The sequence below is a fragment of the Salmo trutta genome, chromosome 28, assembly GCF_901001165.1.
Source record: "Salmo trutta chromosome 28, fSalTru1.1, whole genome shotgun sequence".
In the NCBI taxonomy this organism is placed as follows: domain Eukaryota; kingdom Metazoa; phylum Chordata; class Actinopteri; order Salmoniformes; family Salmonidae; genus Salmo; species Salmo trutta.
Genome location: NC_042984.1, coordinates 7,450,730 through 7,478,448, shown reverse-complemented (window position 1 = coordinate 7,478,448; position 27,719 = coordinate 7,450,730). Strand labels below are relative to the sequence as shown.

At 43.1% G+C, this 27,719-nt stretch overlaps 1 protein-coding gene across 1 annotated transcript in view; it reads right to left on the bottom strand.

Moving 5' to 3' along the window:
- The window catches only part of LOC115166459 (copine-5), a 176,996-nt gene that overhangs the window by 35,571 nt on the left and 113,706 nt on the right, over nt 1–27,719 (bottom strand). The window contains exons 11-14 of the mRNA XM_029720358.1: nt 20,842–20,883; nt 20,337–20,412; nt 15,284–15,337; nt 13,304–13,365 (exon numbers count right to left, since the gene is read on the bottom strand). Of these exons, the coding sequence (XP_029576218.1) occupies nt 13,304–13,365; nt 15,284–15,337; nt 20,337–20,412; nt 20,842–20,883 (234 nt within the window). The remainder of the gene's footprint in view (nt 1–13,303; nt 13,366–15,283; nt 15,338–20,336; nt 20,413–20,841; nt 20,884–27,719) is intronic.

The following is a 27,719-nucleotide window of genomic DNA, read 5'->3' as shown; positions in this document are numbered from 1 at the left end:
CTGTAATTTTCCAAGCTGTTTAAAGGCACAGTCAACTTAGTTGTATGTAAACTTCTGACCCACTGGAATTGTGATACAGTGAATTATAAGTGAAATAATCTGTCTGTAAACAATTGTTGGAAAAATTACTTGTGTCATGCATAAAGTAGACCGACTTGCCAAAACTATAGTTTGTTAACAAGAAATTTGTGGAGTGGTTGAAAAACTAGTTTTAATGACTCCAACCTAAGTGTAAGTAAACTTCCGACTTCAACTGTATACTTAAACAATACGATAAACTGGAACTACACAAATAAAACGGTGCTAAAAGTTAAATTACACAAGTAGACAGAAATACTGTATATTATTCTCAGTAGGCTTCATGGTAAATAACTATTAGCTCCTAGAGTGTGCAGCTCAGTAGGATTCATGGTAAATAACTGTAAACTCCTAGAGTGTGCAGCTCAGTAGGATTCATGGTAAATAACTGTAAACTCCTAGAGTGTGCAGCTCAGTAGGATTCATGGTAAATAACTGTAAACTCCTAGAGTGTGCAGCTCAGTAGGATTAATGGTAAATAACTGTAAAGTCCTAGAGTGTGCAGCTCAGTAGGATTCATGGTAAATAACTGTAAACTCCTAGAGTGTGCAGCTCAGTAGGATTCATGGTAAATAACTGTAAACTCCTAGAGTGTGCAGCTCAGTAGGATTCATGGTAAATAACTGTAAACTCCTAGAGTGTGCAGCTCAGTAGGAGTCATGGTAAATAACTGTAAACTCCTAGAGTGTGCAGCCCAGTAGGATTCATGGTAAATAACTGTAAACTCCTTGAGTGTGCAGCTCAGTAGTATTCATGGTAAATAACTGTAAACTCCTAGAGTGTGCAGCTCAGTAGGATTCATGGTAAATAACTGTAAACTCCTAGAGTGTGCAGCTCAGTAGGATTCATGGTAAATAACTGTAAACTCCTATAGTTAGCAGCTCTCATTTTCTTTTTTTTAACTGTCTGACCTCTGGTCAAATCAGACTGGACATTATCCTTATACTGGCCAAAAATCCTTATATCCCTTCCAGACACACAAGTTGCAAGTCAATGAATAACTATATAAAGACTTGGAGAGCTGAGAGACAAGACAGCGTAAAGACAGTCATTTCCCTGGTGGGGTTGTTAGGCACAATAACAAGCAGAGAGAGAGAGAGAGAGAGTTGACGAACACGACCCGATGGTAAACAAAGTAGTGTTAATTAATGGGAGGAGGAGTTACTACTAACATGTTCTGACAAAACCCTCATCAACAGCTCTCCAAGCTGTCAGGGTCTGTTTTCTTATTCAGCCTCATCTGATTCCCACTTCTGTTGTATTGCATATTAACATCATCCATTTTAAATGTAGTCCTCTTTTAGTCATCTCTATATTTTGCCTACAGTGTATAATCATGGTTTATTATTAGGCTGTCAGTGTATATGCAAACAGCATCACTAACATCTAGGAAAACAGCGAGATAAGGAGTCCTTCCCCAAAAGGTTTCTTATAAACCAATAATGAGCCGAGGGAGGTGAAAGTAGTCATGATTTGACAGGAAACTAAGTGTCCATAATGAGAGACAGGGGATTAGTGCTAACTAACGTAGTATCGAAACTACACAATTAATAACCTCATCACTGCTGTTCTACGCAGTGTTTCATTTAAATATAACGCTGACTACTGTCTGTCATCACCATCACAATAATTACCGTCATCATCAACACCATAATCATCATCATCATCAATATCACCATCATCATCAATATCACCATCATCAGTAACACCATCATCATCATCAGTAACACCATAATCAGTAACATCATCATCAGTATCACCATCATCAGTAACACCATCATCATCACCATCACCATCATCAGTAACACCATCATCATCAATATCACCATCATCAGTAACACCATCATCATCATCAGTAACACCATCATTATCATCAGTATCACCATCATCAGTATCACCATCATCATCACCATCACCACCATCATCATCATCAGTAACACCATCATCATCATCATTAAAACCATCATCATCATCCTCAGCACCATCACCATCATTAAAACCATCATCATCATCATTAAAACCATCATCATCATCATCATTAAAACCATCATCAACATCATCATTAAAACCATCATCATCATCATCATTAAAACCATCATCATCATCATCATTACCATCATTATCATCATTAAAACCATCATTATCATCATTAAAACCATCATCATCATCATCGTCATCATCACCATCAAATCAAATCAAATGTATTTATATAGCCCTTCTTACATCAGCTGATATCTCAAAGTGCTGTACAGAAACCCAGCTTAAAACCCCAAACAGCAAGCAATGCAGGTGTAGAAGCACCATCACCATCATTAAAACCATCATCATCATTACCATCATCATCATCATCATTAAAACCATCAACATTAAAACCATCATTATCATAATTAAAACCATCATCATCATCATAATCATCATGAACACCATCATAATCATCATCACCATCAACATCACCATCAACATCAGTAACACCATCATCATCATCATTAAAACCATCATCATAATCATCATCATCATCACAATAATCAATCATCACCATCATTAAAACCATCATCATCACCATCACCATCATTAAAACCATCATCATCATCATAATCATCATGAACACCATCATAATCATCATCATCATCATCATCATCATCATCACCATCAACATCAGTAACACCATCATCACCATCATTAAAACCATCATCATCATCATAATCATCATGAACACCATCATAATCATCATCATCATCAACATCAGTAACACCATCATCATCATCATTAAAACCATCATCATCATCATCATCATCATCATCATCATCACCACCATCAACATCAGTAACACCATCATCATCATCATTAAAACCATCATCATAATCATCATCATCATCACAATAATCAATCATCACCAACACCCCAATCACCATCACAATCATCTAAATTCTGCCAGTAGTAATATTTATTCTGGTTAATAATCATGAATTCCTTTCGCATACAGTATGTCTATTAGCATTCTGCAAACAGCATCACATGCGCTTAATAAAACACTAAGCCATATTTCAATCATGAGAAATGCAAAGGATGACAGCCAAGGAACTTGAAAAGAACGAAGGGAACTGAATATGGAGGAAAAACAACTTCCCCTTCATGTCCCCATCCATTCCCTAAGAGGTTAGACTTTAAAGACATAGTTGTAGCTAGCTGTTAGCATTGTGCTTCTTCTATGGTGATCAACAATGATTGGCGGCTCTCCTCATATAGCATGGTTACATCAGATTGAATGCTGTGATTACCATGGTGAGCAGAAAGCGTGAAGCATTCAGTGTGGTTTAAGTATTTACCTCCATTCAGAAATCCACAGCCTCGTGTTTTAATAGTCATATCATACTGCAGGAAGCATCCCAACCCTAGTCCCTAGTCAGATCCTATTGCAGGAAGCATCTATCCCTAGTCATATCATACTGCTGGAAGCATCTCTTCCTAGTCCCTAGTCATAGCATACTGCAGATAGCATCTCTTTCTAGTCCCTGGTCCTATCCTACTGCAGGAAACATCTGACCATAGCTTGTTACTCTGGACTGAGTTAGTTAGAGCTCTGGTTTTCCAACTAACAGACAGATGGGGAACTGTGGCAATCCTTTCCCATGATAATGCCTTCCCATGATAATTCCTTCCCATGATAATCCTTTCCCATGATAATGCCTGCCCATGATAATGCCTTCCCATGATAATTCCTTCCCATGATAATCCTTTCCCATGATAATGCCTTCCCATGATAATTCCTTCCCATGATAATCCATTCCCATGATAATCCTTTCCCAAGATAATGCCTTCCCATGATAATGCCTTCCCATGATAATTCCTTCCATGATAATCCATTCCCATGATAATCCTTTCCCATGATAATGCCTTCCCATGATAATTCCTTCCCATGATAATCCTTTCCCATGATAATCCTTTCCCAAGATAATGCCTTCCCATGATAATGCCTTCCCATGATAATTCCTTCCCATGATAATGCCTTCCCATGATAATTCCTTCCCATGATAATCCTTTCCCATGGAACTCACAGTTTACTGTATTCCCATTGGTTAGCTCAGAAGTGGATAACGTTCACAGAAAATAATGGTGGAATTACATGGGTTGAATTCACTAGGGCCTCCCAACCCATCAATACAGTATATCCTCTAGCCAAGCTGGACTTGTCATTTCATACACAACTCCTACCTCAGATTGGTTATATTCTCTGACTGTCGATGGTTGTATTTTTCATTCCTCACCCATTTCATGTTGGCAATTTATTGTTTTCATCTTCAAATATAAGTGCCTCACTTCCCATAAATTGTTTCCTATCAGTGTGAGATTATAGAAATTCAGATTGATGCTTTCAACTGTATGCCAAAATAGTTTACTGTTATACCAATTCCCTGGACAACCACAGCAATGTCATACACTAATAGAACTGAAATGCTGGTGCTATTTGTGTCAGTTTGTAGGCTACATACAGTGCATTCGTAAAGTATTCAGACCCCATGACTATTTCCACATTTTGTTACGTTACAACCTTATTCTAAAATGTATTGAATTGTTTTTTCCCCCCACATGAACCCCTATACACAATACACCATAATTACATATTTTTTTGCTAATTTATCAACAAAAGAAATACAACTGAAATATCACAAGTATTCAGACCCTTTACTCAGTACTTTGTTGAAGCAGCTTTGGTAGTAATTACAGCCTTGAGTCTTCTTGGGTATGACGCTACAAGCTTGGCACACCTGTATTTGGGGAGTTTCTCCCATTCTTCTCCGCAGATCCTTTCAAGCTGTCGGGTTGGATGGGGAGCGTCGCTGCACAGCTATTTTCAGGTCTCTCCAGAGATGTTCGATTGGGTTCAAGTTCGGGCTCTGGCTGGGCCACTCAAGGACATTCAGTGACTTGTCCCGAAGTCACTCCTGGTTTGTCTTGGCTGTGTGCTTAGGGTCATTGTCCTGTTGGAAGGTGAACCTTCGCCCCAGTCTGAGTTCCTGAGCGCTCTGGAGCAGGTTTTCATCAAGGATCTCTCTGCACTTTGCTCCGTTCATCTTTCCATTGATCCTGATTAGTCTAACAGTTCCTGCCGCTGAAAAACATCCCCACAGCAGGATGCTGCCACCACCATGATAGGGATGGTGCCAGGTTTCCTCCAGACATGACGCTTGGCATTCAGGCCAAAGAGTTCAATCTTGGTTTCATTAGAACAGAAAATCTTGTTTCTCATGGTCAGAGTCTTTAGGTGCCTTTTGGCAAACTCCAAGCAGGCTGTCATGTGCCTTTTCCTGAGGTGTGACTTCCATCTGGCCACTCTACAATGAAGGCCTGATTGGTGTAGTGCTGCAGAGATGGTTGTCCTTCTGGAAGGTTCTCCCATCTCCACAGAGGAACTCTGGAGCTCTGTCAGAGTGACCATGGTGCTATTGGTCCCCTCCCTGACCAAGCCCCTTCTTCCCCGATTACTCAGTTTGGCCAGGCGGCCAGCTCTAGGAAGACTCTTGGTGGTTCCAAACTTCTTCAATTCGGGAATGATGGAGGTCACTGTGTTCTTGGGGACCTTCAATGGTGCAGAAATGTTTTGGTACACCTCCCTAGATCTGTAACCTTGACACAATCCTGTCTCTGAGCTCTACGGACAATTCCTTCGACCTCAATGCTTGGTTGATGCTCTGACATGCACTGTCAACTGTGGGACCTTATATAGACAGGTGTGTGCCTTTCAAAAATAATGCCAAATCAATTGAATTTACCACAGGTGGACTCCAATCAAGTTGTAGAAACAGCTGAAGGATGATCAATGGAAACATGATGCACCTGAGCTCAATTTTGAGTCTCAAAAACCTATTTTCACTTTGTCATTATGGGTAATTGTGTGTAGATTGATGAAAATATTTGTTTAATTAATACATTTTAGAATAAGGCTGTGACATAACAAAATGTTGGAAAGTCAAGGGGTCTGAATACTTTTTTTTACGAATGCACTGTACATAGGAACAAACGGGGGTCTTTTCATACTAATGCAACTACAGGGAGCCACAGGAACCCAAATAGAACACATAACGGGAGACGGCGGGAGCTGGTGAGTCTATAGTGTTCTAGTTCTATCAGCTGGTTGAGTCCATATCGTTCTAGTTCTATCAGCTGGTGAGTCAATATCATTCTAGTTCTATCAGCTGGTGAGTCCATAGTGTTCTAGTTCTATCAGCTGGTGAGTCCATAGTGTTCTAGTTCTATCAGCTGGTGAGTCAATATCATTCTAGTTCTATCAGCTGGTGAGTCCATAGTGTTCTAGTTCTATCAGCTGGTGAGTCCGTAGTGTTCTAGTTCTATCAGCTGGTGAGTCCATAGCGTTCTAGTTCTATCAGCTGGTGAGTCTATAGTGTTCTAGTTCTATCAGCTGGTGAGTCCATAGTGTTCTAGTTCTATCAGCTGGTGAGTCTGTAGTGTTCTAGTTCTATCAGCTGGTGAGTCCGTAGCGTTCTAGTTCTATCAGCTGGTGAGTCCATAGCGTTCTAGTTCTATCAGCTGTTGAGTCCATAGTGTTCTAGTTCTATCAGCTGGTGAGTCCATAGCGTTCTAGTTCTATCAGCTGGTGAGTCCATAGTGTTCTAGTTCTATCAGCTGGTGAGTCCGTAGCGTTCTAGTTCTATCAGCTGGTGAGTCCATAGTGTTCTAGTTCTATCAGCTGGTGAGTCTGTAGTGTTCTAGTTCTATCAGCTGGTGAGTCCGTAGCGTTCTAGTTCTATCAGCTGGTGAGTCCATAGCGTTCTAGTTCTATCAGCTGTTGAGTCCATAGTGTTCTAGTTCTATCAGCTGGTGAGTCCATAGCGTTCTAGTTCTATCAGCTGGTGAGTCCATAGTGTTCTAGTTCTATCAGCTGGTGAGTCCGTAGCGTTCTAGTTCTATCAGCTGGTGAGTCCATAGTGTTCTAGTTCTGTCAGCTGGTGAGTCCATAGTGTTCTAGTTCTATCAGCTGGTGAGTCCATAGTGTTCTAGTTCTATCAGCTGGTGAGTCCGTAGTGTTCTAGTTCTATCAGCTGGTGAGTCCATAGTGTTCTAGTTCTATCAGCTGGTGAGTCCATAGTGTTCTAGTTCTATCAGCTGGTGAGTCCGTAGTGTTCTAGTTCTATCAGCTGGTGAGTCCATAGTGTTCTAGTTCTATCAGCTGGTGAGTCCGTAGTGTTCTAGTTCTATCAGAAAGTCTCTGTTGTATGGTGCACATGAGGTGATAAAAGTTACACTTGTATGCAATTCACTACAAAATGTATGCAATTCATTATAAAATGTTTGCCATCAAATATCTTAATGGCTTTCTGCCAGAAGTCAAAGAGTTATCTGTACATTTTTCCTCGTGCTTCCTCCTAGCATTTTTAATTCTCCTCTGGTCTTCTCCCCTCTGCTCCGTGTACACATGCTGCTCTTCCTTCAGAAAAGCATGCATCACAACTTTATTCATTTGTACAATTTTTCTGGTTCACTTGCACTTGTAAATGTCCACACTCACTGAAATGGTAGCTACTAGCTGTGCTTGTATAACTTTATGAGCTGGATTTGCCTGTCTTTGCAATTAATTATGTTCGTTTTAGCTTGTTAGCATTAGCTAACAGCATCTATTTGATTTCGCTATTAGCTTGTGAAAATGTTGTTAGCATTCTGGTAATAGAGGCCCAATGGGCTTTTCTTGTGTTTTTAGCGCCCCCTTTGGTGCTATGCCGGTAATACCGTAAATCCCGGGATGAGAAGGACAGTATGATGATATGAAAATCTGGTCACCGCCCAAACCTAGCTCATTCAACATAGTTTGACAAAATACTCCCTTCCGCTGACATTTTCAAACTAGAACAAAATTTAAAATATTACCCATGGAAAAAGTGCAATATCAAATGTCACTCGCTTTATACAGGCTATATTTGGCTCAATCTATTAAACATGAACAAGGGACTTAAATACATCAGAAGAAGTCTTAAAGGATCCATTCATACAGGCCGTCTCATTCAAGATTTAATTTTAAAAGAAACATTCAATAAAAGGGTAATGAAAATATGATACATCTTTTTTCCCTTTATGACCTATTATATTCCACATATCACTTCAACATTAATGAAAACCCTATTCAACTCTGAGATCTATCACAATGGCTCTGTGTCCCCGGAAAAGAGAAATCACCTCTTATCCCCAAAGAGCCCATTAATCATACCACATTGACCAAAGTCAATGGGCTTTCGTTTGCCTATTAGTACGTGAGTGGTTGTGCGAGGCTAAACACACAGGAGAGAAAGGAATCCAAAGAAAGCATAGTGCCATCAATATCTCGTAGTGTGGCATGGTGGGAAGTCCTTTCCTAGGGACACTCACTCATTCAAGTAAGGAGAGGACACTGAACACAGGATACGGAACACAGGATACTGAACACAGGATACTGAACACAGGATACTGAACACAGGACACTGAACACAGGATACTGAACACAGGACACTGAGTGATAGCAGAGGCTTAGAAGACGGTGGTCAGCAGAGATGGCCTGAATCACAAATCGACCCCTAACCCCATAGCCCCTAGGCACCTGTGTACATCTAAATTCCATGGCCATGTCAATTCCTAGTTTCCATGAAACTGCTGGGTTAGGAGTCTGAAGTGGTATGTCATGTCGCTGCAATGGAACCTCTTGCAGCTTTCCCCCCATAGTGCTGGGGTGATTCCATACATATGAGATTGTACAGGTGTAACCAATGGGACACCTGCCTAATCCTCTCAGCTCTTCACAAGTCTCTAGAGGGTAGGGTGTAAGGGTTGAGTTGGAATTCAGTGGTGCAAAATAACCCGCCTTCCTGTCTGTGTGGGTGGGTGGATGGGTGGGTGAGTGGGACAGAGAGAGGCCATGAGAAGCATTGACAGATCTAGGACACGGTCGAACAGACACAGCAAACTGACACTGAAGCACAGGGACAGCTACAGGGCTGAACCCGGGACAACTATAGGGCTGAAACAACGATAGCTACAGGGCTGAAACCAGGACAGTTACAGATTTGAAACCAGGACAGTTACAGATTTGAAACCAGGACAGTTACAGGGCTGAAACCAGGACAATTACAGGGCTGAAACATGGACCGTTTCAGGGCTAAAACCAGACCTACAGGGCTGAAACCAGGACAGCTACAGGGCTGAAACCAGGAGAGCTACAGGGCTGAAACCAGGAGAGCTACAGGGCTGAAACCAGGACAGCTACAGGGCTGAAACCAGGACAGCTACAGGGCTGAAACCAGGACAGCTACAGGGCTGAAACCAGGAGAGCTACAGGGCTGAAACCAGGACAGCTACAGGGCTGAAACCAGGAGAGCTACAGGGCTGACACCAGGACAGCTACTGGGTTGAAACCAGGACAGCTACAGGACTAAAATCAGGACAGCTACAGGGCTGAAACCAGGACAGCTACAGGGCTGAAACCAGGACAGCTACAGGGCTGAAACCAGGAGAGCTACAGGGCTGACACCAGGACAGCTACAGGGCTGAAACCAGGACAGCTACAGGGCTGAAACCAGGACAGCTACAGGGCTGAAACCAGGAGAGCTACAGGGCTGACACCAGGACAGCTACAGGGCTGAAACCAGGACAGCTACAGGGCTGAAACCAGGACAGCTACTGGGTTGAAACCAGAACAGTTACATGGCTAAAACCAGGACAGTTACAGGGCTAAACCAGGACAGTTACATGGCTAAAATCAGGACAGCTACAGGGCTTTTATCAGGACAGTTACAGAGCTGAAACCAGGACAGTTACAGGGCTAAAACCAGGACAGTTACATGGCTGAAACCAGGACAGCTACAGGGCTGAAACCAGGACAGCTACATGGCTGAAACCAGGACAGATATAGGGCTAAAACCAGGACAGCTACATGGCTGAAACCAGGACAGATATAGGGCTAAAACCAGGACAGTTACAGGGGTGAAACCAGGAAAGTTACAGATTTGAAACCAGGACAGTTACAGGGCTGAAACCAGGACTGTTTCAGGGCTAAAACCAGACCAGCTACAGGGCTGAAACCAGGACAGCTACAGGGCTGTAACCAGGACAGATATAGGGCTGAAACCAGGACAGCTACATGGCTGAAACCAGGACAGATATAGGGCTGAAATCAGGACAGATACAGGGCTGAAACCAGGAAAGTTACAGATTTGAAACCAGGACAGTAACAGGGCTGAAACCAGGACTGTTTCAGGGCTAAAACCAGACCAACTACAGGGATGAAACCAGGACAGTTACAGGGCTGTAACCAGGACAGATATAGGGCTGAAACCAGGACAGCTACATGGCTGAAACCAGGACAGTTACATGGCTGAAACCAAGACAGCTACAGGGTTGAAACCAGGACAGCTACAGGGTTGAAACCAGGACAGCTAAAGAGCTGAAACCAGGACAGTTACATGGCTAAAACCAGGACAGCTACATGGCTAAAACCAGGACAGTTACATGGCTAAAACCAGACCAACTACAGGGTTGAAACCAGGACAGCTAAAGAGCTGAAACCAGGACAGCTAAAGAGCTGAAACCAGGACAGTTACAGGGCTAAAACCAGGACAGTTACATGGCTGAAACCAGGAAAGCTACTGGGCTAAATTCAGGACAGCTACAGGGCTATTATGCAGAGCAATAACAGCAGGTAGACTGTAATACAGGTAAACTGGAGGTAGTAACAGCAGGTAGACTGTAATAGCAGGTAGACTGGTGGTAATAACAGCAGGTAGACTGTTGGTAATAATAGCAGGTAGACTGGTGATAAAAACAGCAGGTAGACTGGTGATAATAATAGCAGGTAGACTGGTGGTAATAATAACAGGTAGACTGGTGGTAATAATAGCAGGTAGACTGGTGGTAATAATAACAGGTAGACTGGTGGTAATAACAGCAGGTAGACTGGTGGTAATAATAGCAGGTAGACTGGTGGTAATAATAACAGGTAGACTGGTGGTAATAATAGCAGGTAGACTGGTGGTAATAATAACAGGTAGACTGGTGGTAATAACAGCAGGTAGACTGGTGGTAATAACAGCAGGTAGACTGGTGGTAATAATAGCAGGTAGACTGGTGGTAATAATAGCAGGTAGACTGGTGGTAATAATAGCAGGTAGACTGGTGGTAATAATAACAGGTAGACTGGTGGTAATAACAGCAGGTAGACTGTTGGTAATAATAGCAGGTAGACTGGTGGTAATAACAGCAGGTAGACTGGTGATAAAAACAGCAGGTAGACTGGTGGTAATAACAGCAGGTAGACTGGTGATAAAAACAGCAGGTAGACTGTAATAGCAGGTAGACTGGTGGTAATAACAGCAGGTAGACTGGTGATAAAAACAGCAGGTAGACTGTAATAGCAGGTAGACTGGTGGTAATAACAGCAGGTAGACTGGTGGTAATAACAGCAGGTAGACTGGTGGTAATAATAGCAGGTAGACTGGTGGTAATAACAGCAGGTAGACTAACAGCAGGTAGACTGGTGGTAATAACAGCAGGTAGACTGGTGGTAATAACAGCAGGTAGACTGGTGGTAATAATAACAGGTAGACTGTAATAGCAGGTAGACTGGTGGTAATAACAGCAGGTAGACTGGTGGTAATAACAGCAGGTAGACTAACAGCAGGTAGACTGTAATAGCAGGTAGACTGGTGGTAATAACAGCAGGTAGGCTGGTGGTAATAATAACAGGTAGACTAACAGCAGGTAGACTGGTGGTAATAATAACAGGTAGACTGGTGGTAATAACAGCAGGTAGACTGGTGGTAATAATAGCAGGTAGACTGGTGGTAATAACAGCAGGTAGACTGGTGGTAATAACAGCAGGTAGACTGGTGGTAATAACAGCAGGTAGACTAACAGCAGGTAGACTGTAATAGCAGGTAGACTGGTGGTAATAACAGCAGGTAGACTGGTGGTAATAACAGCAGGTAGACTGGTGGTAATAACAGCAGGTAGACTGGTGGTAATAACAGCAGGTAGACTAACAGCAGGTAGACTGGTGGTAATAACAGCAGGTAGACTGGTGGTAATAATAACAGGTAGACTGTAATAGCAAGTAGACCGTATATAACTGTCAGGGTGAGTTTTTGTTTGACAGACAGGCAGAGCAAGCATTACCGTTGGTTGCTTCCCAAATGGCACCCTATTCCCTATGTAGTGCACTACTTTTGACCAGGGCCCACAGCATGTAGTGCACTACTTTTGACCAGGGCCCATAGGATGTAGTGCACTATAAAGTGAATATGGTGTTGTCTGACAGGCAGATCTTAACAGCGTTGTCATGTAACCGTCAGAGACCTCAGAGGTCAAGTTGAAACTTGTCTACAGCCCCAACAGAACAGTAGGAGGTACACTTTTAACCCGTGCACTATATAGGGATTAGGGTAGCCAGTTGAGACGCAACCAAAAATAAATACTGAAAACGATAGTAGGCTTCATCCAGGGTCATATAAATGTGTGTCACGTCCTGACCAGTATAAGGGGTTATTTGCTATTGTAGTTTGGTCAGGAGGTGGCAGGGGTGTGTTTGTTTTGTGTTGTCGGGGTTTTTGGGTTGTGTTCTATGTTTTGTATTTCTATGTTCTATATTCTAGTTTTTCTATTTCTATGTCTAGTTTATTGTTTTGACCTTCAATTGGAGGCAGCTGTTACTCGTTGCCTCTAATTGAAGGTCCTATTTAGTAGGGGTGTTTTTCATGGGGTTTTTGTGGGTAGTTCTTTCCTGTTTAGTGTTGGTTGCACCGGACAAGACTGTTTTCGTCGTTCTTTTTGTTCAGTGGTCATTTTTATTTAATAAAGAGAAAATGAGCATTCACGTACCCGCTGCATGTTGGTCCAATTCATACGACGCCCGTGACAATGTGTCATTTTTTTCCTTCATTTCATCATTCAATAACCCTGCCTGACTGTCAATTGGACCTGGTCACATGGTATGTCTTGATACGGCAAATCTCATCTTTTCTCACTAAAGTCTTCAGCAGCTATTTCTAAAATCAAATGTAACATGAAGCGATAGGATTGATCAACTCTCAGAGTAGCCTACAGTGGACGTTGTCTTGACCTCAGCTCCTCAGCTGCAGGGTGCCCTTTTTCAGACGCAACATCAACATAGAGACTTTAGAGGCTAGTTTTAAAAGTCGTTATTGTTTCTGTATATTGAAATACTGTAATGTAAACTTCTGAACCAGCTCACCCTCCTTTAATGTAGTCGAGGAATGTGTGTTCTGACTCCACCGCGAACGACAGCATGGTCACCTGGGTAGAGAGAATATTCAAAGCAGTTACCAAACAGTTATATTCACCACTTAGGTAATCAACACAAAGTCACAAATGCAATGTATTCTCCAATTGAATCATAATTACTCACCACATCAGTAAACAAAACAATCACAATTTACCAATTACCAATTTAAACACATTAACCGTTAGCCCCCTGCTTCCAGGCCCCCCCGGGTTAACAAACCCGCTTCCCAAGAGTGATTCATCTCGGTAAAATTAGTTTGTTTGACATCAGAGCGGCATATTAGTATTAGAACATTGATCCATCTCAATCACACGCACGCACACACACACACACACACACACACACACACACACACACACACACACACACACACACACACACACACACACACACACACACACACACACACACACACACACACACACAGATCCATCTCACTGAGGTGTGATGAGAGCGACATGATGGATGTCTCCCTCTCTGATTTTAATTATCGAGTCACCGTCATCGTATTGAAGCTCAGCATGCCAAAGTGTGTGTGTGTGTGTGTGTGTGTGTGTGTTTGGGCCCAGGCAATAATAACAATGCACTGACTTCCTCCTAAACATCAGTCACTGACTCGGCATGGCAGCCACTCAGTCACTGATAGGACAACAGACGGATAACAGACTGATAACTGACTGATGGGACAACAGACTGATAACTGGCCGATAGGACAACAGACTGATAATTGACTGATAGGACAACAAACTGATATGACAACAGACGAATAACAGACTGATAACTGACTGATAACTGACTGATAACTGACCGATAGGACAACAGACTGATAACTGACTGATAGGACAACAGACTGATAACAGACTGATAACAGACTGATATGACAACAGACTGATAACTGACTGATAACGGACTGATAACGGACTGATAACTGACTGATAGGACAACAGACTGATAACAGACTGATATGACAACAGACTGATAACTGACTGATAACTGACTGATAACTGACTGATAGGACAACAGACTGGTAACTGACTGATAACTGACTGATAGGACAACAGACTGATAACTGACTGATATGACAACAGACTGGTAACTGACTGATAGGACAACAGAATGATAACTGACTGATAACTGACTGATAGGACAACAGAATGATAACTGACTGATAACTGACTGATAACTGACTGATAGGACAACAGACTGATAACTGACTGATAGGACAACAGACTGATAACTGACTGATAACTGACTGATAACTGACTGATAGGACAACAGAATGATAACTGACTGATAACTGACTGATAGGACAACAGACTGAAAACTGACTGATAACTGACTGATAACTGACTGATAATTGACTGATAGGACAACATACTGATAACTGACTGATAACTGACTGATAACTGACTGATAGGACAACAGAATGATAACTGACTGATAACTGACTGATAACTGACTGATAATTGACTGATAGGACAACAGACTGATAACTGACTGATAACTGACTGATAACTGACTGATAGGACAACAGAATGATAACTGACTGATAACTGACTGATAACTGACTGATAACTGACTGATAGGACAACAGAATGATAACTGACTGATAGGACAACAGAGGACAGAGTACTCTGACCGTTTCACTTTGTTTGAGGTCGTTACAACTTTTTTCCTCTCTAGTGGTATTTGTTAATTGTCTCTAGACTCTAAACTATAACAAAACAAAAAGTATCTAAAGTACAGTATGTTGTTAAGTATCCAGGAATGGATTCAGAAGAGACAACCACTCTTTTTTTTATTGCAATCCACTAACCACAAACTCATTTATGAACACAACAACAAACAGACGGGGAAGAAATATACGGTTGCGCCAGGAAGGAAGCAATGTTCTATATTTTAACCTGGAGGTTTTTTTGATAGACTCACCGTCCCAGAATTGATGTATCTCTTCTTCTTGATCTTCTTCTTGGCATTCACCACCTAGGATTCAACAATCACAATACGAGCTTGATATCATAGATGAGTCAATATAAAAATTGCGTCAAATGTATCCATTCCCATGGGCCAGTTAAGCAATAAGGCCTGAAGTGGTGTGGTACAGTATATGTCCAATATAGATTATTCCAGTCTTTCCATTGGGGTCTACCCTGGGTGTATTTACGTGCATGTGTAACCACGCGTAATAACTATGGAATACATCCACCGTGGTTTGTATCTCTGAACAGCACATGCCAATATACACGTTTTAGCACACAAAGGCTTGCGCACGCACGCACGCGCACACACACACACACACACACACACACACACACACACACACACACAAAGGCTTGCGCACGCACACACACACACACACACACACACACACACACACACACACACACACACACACACACACAGCGAGAAGAGGAAATGACTGACTACTAATGAGGTTTAGGAGGAGCGTATTCAGGGCTAGAGGCCACAGGAAGGCCTGTATGAATGCAGGAGCTGGTAGTAAAATGATCAAGGTCGTAATGAAACACATCTAATCCTAGAGCTCATTCTAGAGAATACACAAACACACACACACACACGCACACAAATGTACACAAACAAACACACACATACACACAGACAACATCCACACTGAGCTAAAGGCTAGAGCTGCCGTTTTCAAGGAGCAGGATACTAATTCGGACACTTATAAGAAATCCCTCTAAGACCTCCGATTAGCCATCAAACAGGCAAAGCATCAATACAGGACTAAGATTGAATCCTACTACACCGGCTCTGATGCTTGTCAGATGTTGCAGGGCTTGCAAACTATCACGGATTACAAAGGGAAACCCAGCTGCAAACAGCCGAGTGACGCCAGCCTACCAGATGAGCTATATGCCGTCTATGTTCGCTTCGAGGCAAGCAACACTGAACCATGCATGAGAGCACCAGCTGTTCTGGAAGACTGTGTGATCCCGCTCTCCGCAGCTGATGTGAGTAAGACCTTTAAACAGGTCAAAATTCACGAGCCCGCTGGGCCAGAAGGATTACCAGGACTCGTACTCATGTGCGTGACCAGCTGGCAAGTGTCTTCACTGACATTTTCAACCTTTCCCTGACCCAATCTGTAATACCTACATGTTTCAAGCAGAACACCATAGTTCCTGTGCCCAAGAATGCTAAGGTAACCTGTATAAATGACCATGAAATGCTTTGAAAGGCTGGTTATGGCTCACATCAACAACATCATCCCAGACACTCTGGACCCACTACAATTTGCATACCGCCCCAACAGATCCACAGATGATGTAATCTCTATTGCACTCCACACTGCCCTCTCCCAGCTGGACAAAAGGAACACCTACGTGAGAATGCTGTTCATTGACTACAGCTCAGCGTTCAACACCATAGTGCCCTCCATGCTCATCACTAAGCTCAGGACCCTGGGACTGAACACATCCCTCTGCAACTGTATCCTGGACTTCCCGACAGGCCGACCCCTGGTGGTGAGGGTAGGCAATAACACATCCGCCACACTAACCCTCAACACAGGAGCCCCTCATGGGTGCGTGCTTAGTTCCCTTCTGTCCTCCCTGTTCACCCACGACTGCGTGGCTAGGCACGATTTCAACACCATCATTAAATTTGCTGACGACACAACGGTGGTAGGCCTGATCACCGACGACGATGAGACAGCCTATAGGGAGGAGGTCAGTGACCTGGCATTGTGGCAGGACAACAACCTCTCCCTCAACATAAGCAATACAAAGGAGCTGATCGTGCACAAAGGAAACGGATGGCCGAGCACTCCCCCATCTACATCGACGGGGCTGTAGTGGAGCAGGTCGAGAGCTTCAAGTTCCACATCACTAAGGGATAAACAAGGTCCACACACACCAACACAGTCGTGAAGAAGGCGCGACAACGCCTCTTCCCCCTCAGGAGGCTGAAAAGATTTGGCATGGGCCCGCAGATCCTCAAAAAGTTCAACAGCGGCACCATTAAGAGCATCTTGATTGGCTGCATCACTGCTTGGTATGGCAACTGCTTGGCATCTGACCTCAGGGCGCTACAAGGGGTAGTGAGTATGGTCCAGTATATCAGTGGGGCCGAGCTCCCTGCCATCTAGGACCTCTATACCAGGTGGTGTCAGAGGAAGGCCCTACAAATTCGCAAAGAATTCAGCCACCCAAGTTATAGACTGTTCTCTTTGCTACCGCATGACAAGCGGTTCTGACACACCAAGTCTAGCCACAAGCCATAGGACTGCTAAATAGTTAACCAAATAGCTACCCGGACTATCTGCAATTACCCTTTTTGCACAAACTCTTTTGACTCATCACATACACTGCTGTTACTGTTAGTAACTTATCTTGCTGCCTAGTACTTTTACCACTACCTATATGTACATACACTGCATGACCGCGGGTATATGGACACCTGCTCGTCGAACATATCATTCCAAAATCATGGGCATTAATATGGAGTTAGTCCCCACGTTGCTGCTATAGCAGTCTCCACTCTTCAGAGAAGGACCATGCCTCAGGACTACCTGGCCTGATGACTCCTTGCTGTTCCCAGTCCACCTGGTCGTGCTGCTGCTCCAGTTTCAACTGTTCTGCCTGCAGCTATGGAACCGTGACCTGTTCACCGGACGTCAACTCTCTAGACAGCAGGTGCGGTAAAGATGCTCTGAATGATGAGCTATGAAAAGCCAACTGATATTTACTCCTGAGGTGCTGACCTGTTGCACCCTCTACAACCACTGTGATTATTATTATCTGACCCTGCTGGTCATCTATGAACGTTTGAACATCTTGGCCATGTTCTGTTATAATCTCCACCTGGCACAGCCAGAAGAGGACTGGCCACCCCTCATAGCCTGGTTCCTCTCTAGGTTTCTTCCTAGGTTCTGGCCTTTCTAGGGAGTTTTTCCTAGCCACCGTGCTTCTACACCTGCATTGCTTGCTGTTTGGGGTTTTAGGCTGGGTTTCTGTACAGCACTTTGAGATATCAGCTGATGTAAGAAGGGCTATATAAATACATTTGATTGATTGATTATGTAAATGTGATATTTCAGTGTTTAAAAATATATATAATTATCTAACATTTCGAAAAACTTTTTTTTGCTTTGTCATTATGGGGTATTGTCTGTAGATTGAGGGAGAATTTAATCAATTCTAGAATAAGGCTAACAAAATATGGAAAAAGTAAAGGGGTCTGAATACTTGCCGAATGCACATAATGTATCTACCTCAATTACCTTATACCCCTGCACATCGACCACAGCCAATTACCTTATACCCCTGCACATCGACCACAGCCAATTACCTTATACCCCTGCACATCGACCACAGCCAATTACCTTATACCCCTGCACATCGACCACAGCCAATTACCTTATACCCCTGCACATCGACCACAGCCAATTACCTTATACCCCTGCACATCGACCACAGCCAAGTTATCGTTACTCATTGTGCATTTATTTATTTTCTATTTTTTTGTTTTCACTGTTAGTCGATACTTGTTTACGAAGTAAGTGACAAATACATTTTGATTTAACATTCACACAAAGTGCAAGTGTTTGGTGAACTGTGCTGAATATCAAGTCAAAGGTAGCCTTCCCATTTCTTCCCCTTCCCCCCCCACGCCTCTCTATCCTCTCTGTCACAGGTAAAGACCAAGGCTTCACTAATCATCTCCCCCTACAGACTTAATATACTGTATCATATCATACAACACAGGTCTCCTAACATATTTTCTCTCTCTCTCTCTCCATCTCTCCCTACCTCTCTCTCTCCATCTCTCCCAACCTCTCTCTCTCTCTCCATCTCTCCCAACCTCTCTCTCTCTCCATCTCTCCCAACCTCTCTCTCTCTCCATCTCTCCCAACCTCTCTCTCTCTCTCCATCTCTCCCAACCCCTTTCTCTCTCCATCTCTCCCAACCTCTCTCTCTCTCTCCATCTCTCCCAACCCCTTTCTCTCTCCATCTCTCCCTAACTCCCCTTCTCCATCTCTCCCACTCTCCATTCTTTCTTATTATCTCTCTCTCTCTCTCTCTCTCTCTCTCTCTCTCTCTCCATCTCTCCTTACCTCTCTCCATCTCTCCCTCCCTCCACCTCTCCCTCTCTCTCTCTCCCCCATCTCTCCTTACCTCCCTCCATCTCTCCATACCTCTCTCCCTCCCTCCATCTCTCCCTACCTCTCTCCCTCCCTCCATCTCTCCCCACCTCTCTCCCTCCCTCCATCTCTCCCTACCTCTCTCCCCCTCTCTCTCCCCATCTCTCCTTACCACTCTCCATCTATCCCTACCTCTCTCCCTCCCTCCATCTCTCCTTACCTCCCTCTATCACTCCCTAACTAAAGCCAGTTCCATGACTAATTGAGTAGCTAACGTACGGGACCAGTCAGAAACTAGGCCAGGGAATAATGTTCTTATATCCACTTCACTGTAGTCCCTGGCTGTGTCCCAAATGGCACCCCTATTCGCTACAATAGGGTGCTACTTTTGACCTGGGCCAATATGGCTCTGGTCAAAAGTAGTGCACTACATTGGTAACATGGTGCTGTTTGGGACGCAGTCACAGGAGGCCAGGGGGTAGGCCTAATATCCATGCAGGGTTGCGGGAGAGAAGTCTAATCAAGGCCTGGCCCTCTAGCCCTGCACTGTATCTTTCCATCTCCTTCTAATTCTCATCCACTATGCTGTCCAAGTAGGCTATTACCATAGCCAAACACTGTGGGCACAAGGGGGAAGTTATGCTAATACTAGAAATAAGGTTGATTAGACACTAGCGCTAATATTGTAGTAATGTACTGTACATCTCCTGACTGGGTAAGATTGTGTTTATTTTCTACTTCCAGCCTACAAGGACCTGTGGTCTGTTTTTTAGTTTTTATTTTGTTTATTATCTCTGTTTTATCTGTATGCCCTTGGGAGACATAACGTTTTAGTGTGAACACAATTGGATGAGTGCTCCCTCCATCTCCACTCACCTCGTACACATTAAACTGGCTCTGGCCTCGGGACAGGTCTCGGTAGCTGGTGGTGAATTCACCGATGAAGTCATGGCTGGAAGGTAAACAACAACAACTACTAAATAGCCAGTCCCTCCTGGGAGGGTGTTGAAATATAATGGGATGTATTGTGTAACATGGGTCAATAGTACAGGAATGAAGCTGCTGAAACATATAGCAGTGTTGGAAAAGAAAGAAGTATATCTCTGTAAATTACGGTTTTAACCACTGTCATCGTGTGAATGGGAATGAGGTTCCGGGAAGCTGATGCTAAGAGGTTGTCTTCATGGTGTATTGAGTTGGCAGTTGGCATAATTCAAGATAGGGATGTATGAAGGCTTTTAGGTTGAGGGTTGAGAAAGTGCTTTATCTTGTAAAACATAATGAGGAACATAACACATGTCATACTGTACCATGTATAAATCATTCCCCGCCTGTAAAATAATCTGAAGGAAACATTATTGTGGGTGTGTAGTCTTCTAACCTGCCATCTCTGTCCCAGTCGTACACCTCTGCCTTGATCGCCCTGAAAAACAAAACACACCCAGAGATGAGGAAGGTGTGTGTTAGTATGTGTGTTAGTGTGTGTGTTGGTGTGTTAGTGAGCGTGTTAGTGAGTGTGTTAGTATGTGTGTTAGTGTGTGTGTGTGTCAGAAAGCGTCATTAGAATGACTGGAGTCTTTCGAATTTAATTGGCCAATCTGGGATTCAAACAATGTGGCTGTTTGTTTGGTAAACAGCTGAGGGATGGGGCTAGAGACAACATGTTTTGGGTTGTGATGGAGTAAGACAGCTGAACTAAGCTCATGAGGCATTTATAAGTTATATTCTTTAATAATCAATAGTCTAATATATCAGTAATTAAAAACTCCAAAATTGGATGTACAGTGGTTCTTCCTTTCTTTCACAAAGTATCTATTGTCCTGCTAATAGCCCATAATGGCGCTGTACAACGTGACCGGTCGGGAGTAGGCTACAGTACTACAGTAAGAGCAAAATAATCCTGACATTTCCACACCCTAATTGTAGTCTAACCAATACCCAAATGGAGATTCAGTGAAAATAAAAATCTCATTGATTTACCAAGACCAGTCCCCATGCTTGTCTCAGAGCAGCGTGAAACGGTGCTGAAATAGTTGATCACACTCGGGTAGGCTATTGCTTCAAATTCTATTGCTTCTACCTTCATATGCTTTATAAATAAATAAGACCTACACCACTTTTAACAGCACATTACTCAACACTAGTGTAAATCATGTCGCCTATGGTAGGCCTACAGTATATCTAAAAATATTTTTTTTCAATGATGTGACTCTCCACATTTAGAGGATTGGAGGATATCTAAGGGATTTTTATATAATTCTAAATTAATAAATAATAATAATAATAATAATCGCTTTGTTTAAAAAAAATAACTATATTTTAGAGAGGATTTTGTTTTTAAATAACCGAAAGTGAGCGATTGTAATCTGGGGGAAAGAAACCAAAAGCCCACAGTGCCTGTTTTTTTGGACATCCCGGCCAGCCAAACCCTCCCCAAACCCGGACGACGCTGGGCCAATTGTGCGCCGGGTCTATGGGACTCCCAATCATGGTCAGATGTGATACAGCTTGGATTCAAACCAGGGACTGTATTGATGCCTCTTGTACTGAGATGCAGTGCCTTAGACCACTGCGCCACTTGGGAGCCATGACCAATATGACCAATATATATTGTCCTGCTAATAGCCCATCATTTTTTGTTGTTAGATAAACAGTTTGTTTTTGAATGGTAACTTTGTTAAGGGCGGAGTTTGGGGCGGGGTGAGGAGTACTGGTGGGACATTCAGGTTACAATCGGCCATAAGTATACAGCAGATCACCGATTGTTCTCACTTTGATTATGCTGTAGCAATATACTGTAGCACCATGACCAGGATCTCTCATTTAAGTGAGCAGATTAGGGCTTTCAGGAGGAACGGCAAATCTACTGGAGACATTTAAAAAAAAATACTGGTAGACTTGGAGATTTTGTTCACGGACAGTTCTATTCGCAAACACTATCATCAGATGCCCATGTTACGCCGAACGCGAAAGCCTGGGAAAATGAGCAGGTACAGTAGGCTACAATACTGTAAACTAGGGCTAATAATGCTAAGGTGAATAAAATATTGTCGCCTACACCTCACAGACTGCTATGTGTTCCACACTAATTCACGGCTCGGTTTCATGGCTCGAGATTTCTTTGAGGAAGAAATCATCAAGAGATATGCTGGACCCAATGTCAGAGATGTGTTTCTGGGACCACATCGTTTCTTTCAAGGTAGGATTATAGGAATATTTTGTCATGTTTAGGCCTATTTACATGTATATATACAGTGGGAGAAAAAAGTATTTGATCCCCTGCTGGTTTTGTACGTTTGCCCACTTACAAAGAAATGATCAGTCTATAATTTTAATGGTAGGTTTATTTGAACAGTGAGAGAGAGAATAACAACAAAAAAATCCAGAAAAACGCATGTCAAAAATGTTATAAAATGATTAGCATTTTATTGAGGGAAATAAGTATGAGTTTATGTTTTCTCAAGGACATCCCAGCCGAACCCTCCCCATCCCGGCCGGACCCTCCCCATCTCGGCCGAACCCTCCCCATCCCGGCCGGCCAAACCCTCCCCTAACCCAGACGACGCTGGGCCAATTGTGCTTTGCCTCATGGGTATCGAACCAGCATCTGTAGCAAAGCAGTTTGCAGTATCTTAAACCGCTGCGCAACTCGAGAGGCCCCATCCACAAAGTTTTTAATGCTGATCAATTGCCTTGCACAAAGTATCAATAATACAAAGAGGTGTTGGCAAGAGTCTATTGTCCTGCGAATAGCCCATAATTGCGCTGTACAACCTGACGGGTCGGGAGTAGGATACAGTACTAAAGTAAGAGCAAACACATATTTAAGAGTCAACACATATATCTTAAGAATATCATGGAATATAATTGAACGTTTTAGTTTCTCTTACAATAAAAACCTTAGTGTAACAACAGTTTTAGTAAGTAATACTGATGAGTAGTAACAAAAAAATATGTGTATTGTTCTGGGTGCGCGTGGACAGAGGAAGACCAATTCTTATACTATTGTTCTAAATTCAATCACCTTCTTCATCCTCATCATTATTCAGTTCATTGAAATTCATCCACCTTCTTCATCCTCATCATTCAGTTAATTGAAATTCAATTTTGAAGTCGTGCACAATTATCAGTTTCTATTTGGTTTATGTTGCCCATTCATTGTCAGTTAGAGACACATTAGCGCCTTGGGACCCAAAAGCATAATCAGTGCTTTTACTCCCCCTTGTGGTGGTCTGGAGCAATGAAGCAGTGATGCAGGGTACCGTACTAAACCACAAATTAACTCTAACTCCCGCGGCATAATCTCAAAACTTTTAATTGAGGAACCACTGTACCAATCAATCCCAAATTGTCCCTTTTAGATGCCTGAGAGCTGGACTATTAAAAGTCTCTGACTGTGTGTTTGGTTTCTACATCAGTGAGACAGGCCATTTAAACCTCAGTACGCATTAAGCAATACTGATCATTAAATCAATCATAGCCAGAGAGGTTCACATAACACCCTTGAGATTAATGTTTGAGTGAACGGACATGGAAAATGTTTCAAAGAAAGCATTTAAGGGGGGGATAGAAACAAATATAAAAATAAATGATCCTATCAAGAGAATTTAATGCTTTTTTTTGAGTGAACGCACGCTAATTACATACTTTGAAAATAATAATAATAAAATAAAGCGAATAAGTCTGAAACAGCCTTCTGTAATCACCATGAATGTGACGTTTAAATGAAGTGGAGCTACGCACATAAAGACCCACTGATGAATGTGAAGTTTATTGATTTGACATTTAATAGAAACTGAATTTGTGAGTGCAGATGGAAGTTTATATCCGAGGAGATAAAGTTAAGACAGAAAGAGTTTCCCAAACTTTCTGGGGTGAGTTGTTTCTCTCCTCCTGCCTGCCAAAGGTAGACAGCAACCCCCTAAGGGGGGGAACACATCATGATAATTAGAGTTCCCAAAATAAGTTGGAGGAAGCGGGGAACTCAAAATAAGCCTGGCTGAGAGAGAGAGGGCAGACAGACATAGCCTCTCCTCCACATCACTCAGACACAGATCACATTGGTCCCCCCCTAAGGCCATGTCAATCAGCTATCATCACCCAAACCAGGAGGGGGGGAAACACACTGCTACAGTCCGACCCTGCTATCCCTGCCGTAATGTGTACTGCCTTAAACACATTGAGAGAGGGAGAGAACGGTCCTAAACATTTGATTGACAGACACGAGAAGGAACTGATGTATTTTGACATTAGACCAGGTCCTCTGATGATTCCGTACTGACGCGCCTGTCAAAGTCAATTTGCTCTCATTTCCATTCTATGTCAATGGATGAAACAGAAAACCAACCCAATAACGTTACAACACAGTGACTACATAATACATCTATATCTAGGGCACTACAAACTGAGATCTTAAAAACTCACAACATTTCCATTGTAATTAATATGCATAATGAAAGTCTGATGGGAAAACCCGAGTGGCATTGTACTCGCGGTTATAGGTGGCTGACGTGAGACAACATGACTGAGAACATCTGTTGAAGATAGGATGAAATGGCTGGTTCAGAAAGATCAGAAAAACCCATTTCATGAATCACAATCGCATACAGCCAATGAAAAAAAATAAAAGAAGGCTTCCAACAGTTGAAATGATGAAACGGAATAGAACAGAGAGCCTCTGTCTCTGTCCCCAAAATGCACCCTATTCCTTACATAGTACACTGGAGATTTTCCTGAAAATGTAACAACCGACTGGGCACAGATGTCAATTCAACGTCTATTCCACTTCTATTCATTGATATGACATGGAAACAATGTTGATTCAACCAGTGTGTGCCCAGTGGGGAGTTTCAATACTGGGATTCATTCATTTAAAGATATGGTCACTATGCCAGGGTTTCCCCCAAATAAGAGATGCACTCCGCCACATTGTCGGCTTGGCTCCGCAGCCATGTAAAGATTTTCACAGCAAATTAAACTGATATTTAGTAACGATAGAGTAACTATCTACGATCGCCAATGACATTGTTGTGAATTGCGAAACAGATCGTTCATAAATGCAGAGGTTATCATGTTCATGAATTAATGATGTACATAGAGCTCTACATTGTGTTGAAAAAGCATCGGCTGATAGGGTTTAAGGGTATTTTTCTTCCATTACGACCGCTCTACTTTGAATCTAATTGGCAAGAATGTTCAGAACAATGAGCTTTTAAACCGCAGAATACAATATTCCTGATTGCAGTTACACATTGTTACACAGGGGTATGAGACATTCTGATTACTACATTCAGACGAAGCAACAATGCAGAACTGTCAAAAGAAAACCAATCAGAATACGTTTCCTCAAAGGAAATCCATAGTATAATCTATACCCCCAGCTCAATACAGTATCTAAAGACGATACCTTCCCATCTCTCTCTCAAGGTGAAGAGAGAGAGGGGGCAGGGAGAGAGAGAGAGTTATGTAGGGTGGGAAGAGGTAGTGAAAGTGCAGAGATGGGGAGAGAGAGAAAGGAGGGAGGGGGGAGAGGGTCAAACCACAGCACTGTCATGGGTAATTTTATGGGAATATCCGTTCCAGTAATGATCTTTTCTATGGTTGAAACCCGAACCCTAGGAAGAAGGGTGACTACGGACTCCTGTGGTGTGGGAGAGGCTCTGACAGGGCCTGGGTTGATGTGTGGGCTGTCTAGCATCACACAAACACTGCAGGTGTCCACTTCATACAGATTTAAGTCTGGGCACTACAGGATTAACACCTGCAATCTTCCTCTCTCTCTCTCTCGCCATCTCTCACTCTCTCTCTCTCGCGCCCTCTCTCTTTCTCTATCTCGCGCCCGCTCTCTCTCTCTCTCTCTCTCTCTCTCTCTCTACTTTCACTACCTCTCCTCACTCTCTCGCTCCCTCCCAAAGAGATGGCCTGTGCCCCAAATTGCACCTTATTTCCATATGTAGTGCACTACTCCTGACCAGGGCCCATAGGTATTGGGTCTCTGGTCTAAAGTAGTGCACTATATAGGGTGTCATTTGGGACTGAAGCCTCTGGAAGAAGCAGTCAATCAGAGCCTTATCTGAAATGCTATTGCAAGCCCTGCAGATCAATGAGCAGCCAAGCCAAGCTCCAGCAGGCAGTTAGAGAGAGAGATAGAGGTGTAATAACTTTACATTTGAGCCACAGATAAAATAACAATAAAAAATCAAATCTAAATTCGCTTCGGCTGACACATTTTGAAATGATTACACCAATATCAAAATTGTGCCACCGCCCCCATTCTCCCATTATGAGTGTGTGTTATAGTGTGTGTGAGTGTGAATAGTGTGTGTGTCCTACCTGTCGAAGTCTCCGTTGCAGAGATGGATAAGGCCTCTATGTCCATCTCTCTGTGTCTGTCACGCCTGCTCCCGCTCTCCCTCCCTGGCGCTCGAGGGCGCCAGGCTGCCCTGCATTACGCACTCCTGCCACCATCATTACGTACTCCTGCCACCATCATTACGTACTCCTGCCACCATCATTACGCACTCCTGCCACCATCATTACGCACTCCTGCCACCATCATTACGCACTCCTGCCACCATCATTACGCACTCCTGCCACCATCATTACGCACTCCTGCCACCATCATTACGTACTCCTGCCACCATCATTACGTACTCCTGCCACCATCATTACGCACTCCTGCCACCATCATTACGTACTCCTGCCACCATCATTACGTACTCCTGCCACCATCATTACGCACTCCTGCCACCATCATTACGCACACCTGCCACCATCATTACGCACACCTGCTCCCCTCGTCACGCGCTTCAGCGATTCATTACACTCACCTGGACTCACTCCCCTGTGTTTATTTCCTCCCCTATATCTGTCTGTTGCCGAGGTTGTTCCCCGCCTCTGCATTAATGTTCGTATGTCGTTGTGTAACCGGGTTCTGACGCTGTTCCTGTCCCGTTCCATGTCTGTGCTACATTAAATGTTCAACTCCCCGTACCTGCTTCTCATCTCCAGCGTCGGTTCTTACAGTGTCTATTTCTCTGTGTCGATCTCTCTGTGTCTTTCAATTCAAATCAAATTGCTTTGTTGGCATGACTAAGGCTGTGGCGGTTATGACATTTTGTCACCCGGTTATTGTCATGCAAAAGACTGCTGGTCTCAATGTAATTGACTGTTAATTACCATAAACACATTTATCACCTCCAGGCCTCCATGCATACAAGCCACTGGTGCGAGCCTTTGGAACATCTACATTTAAAAAGT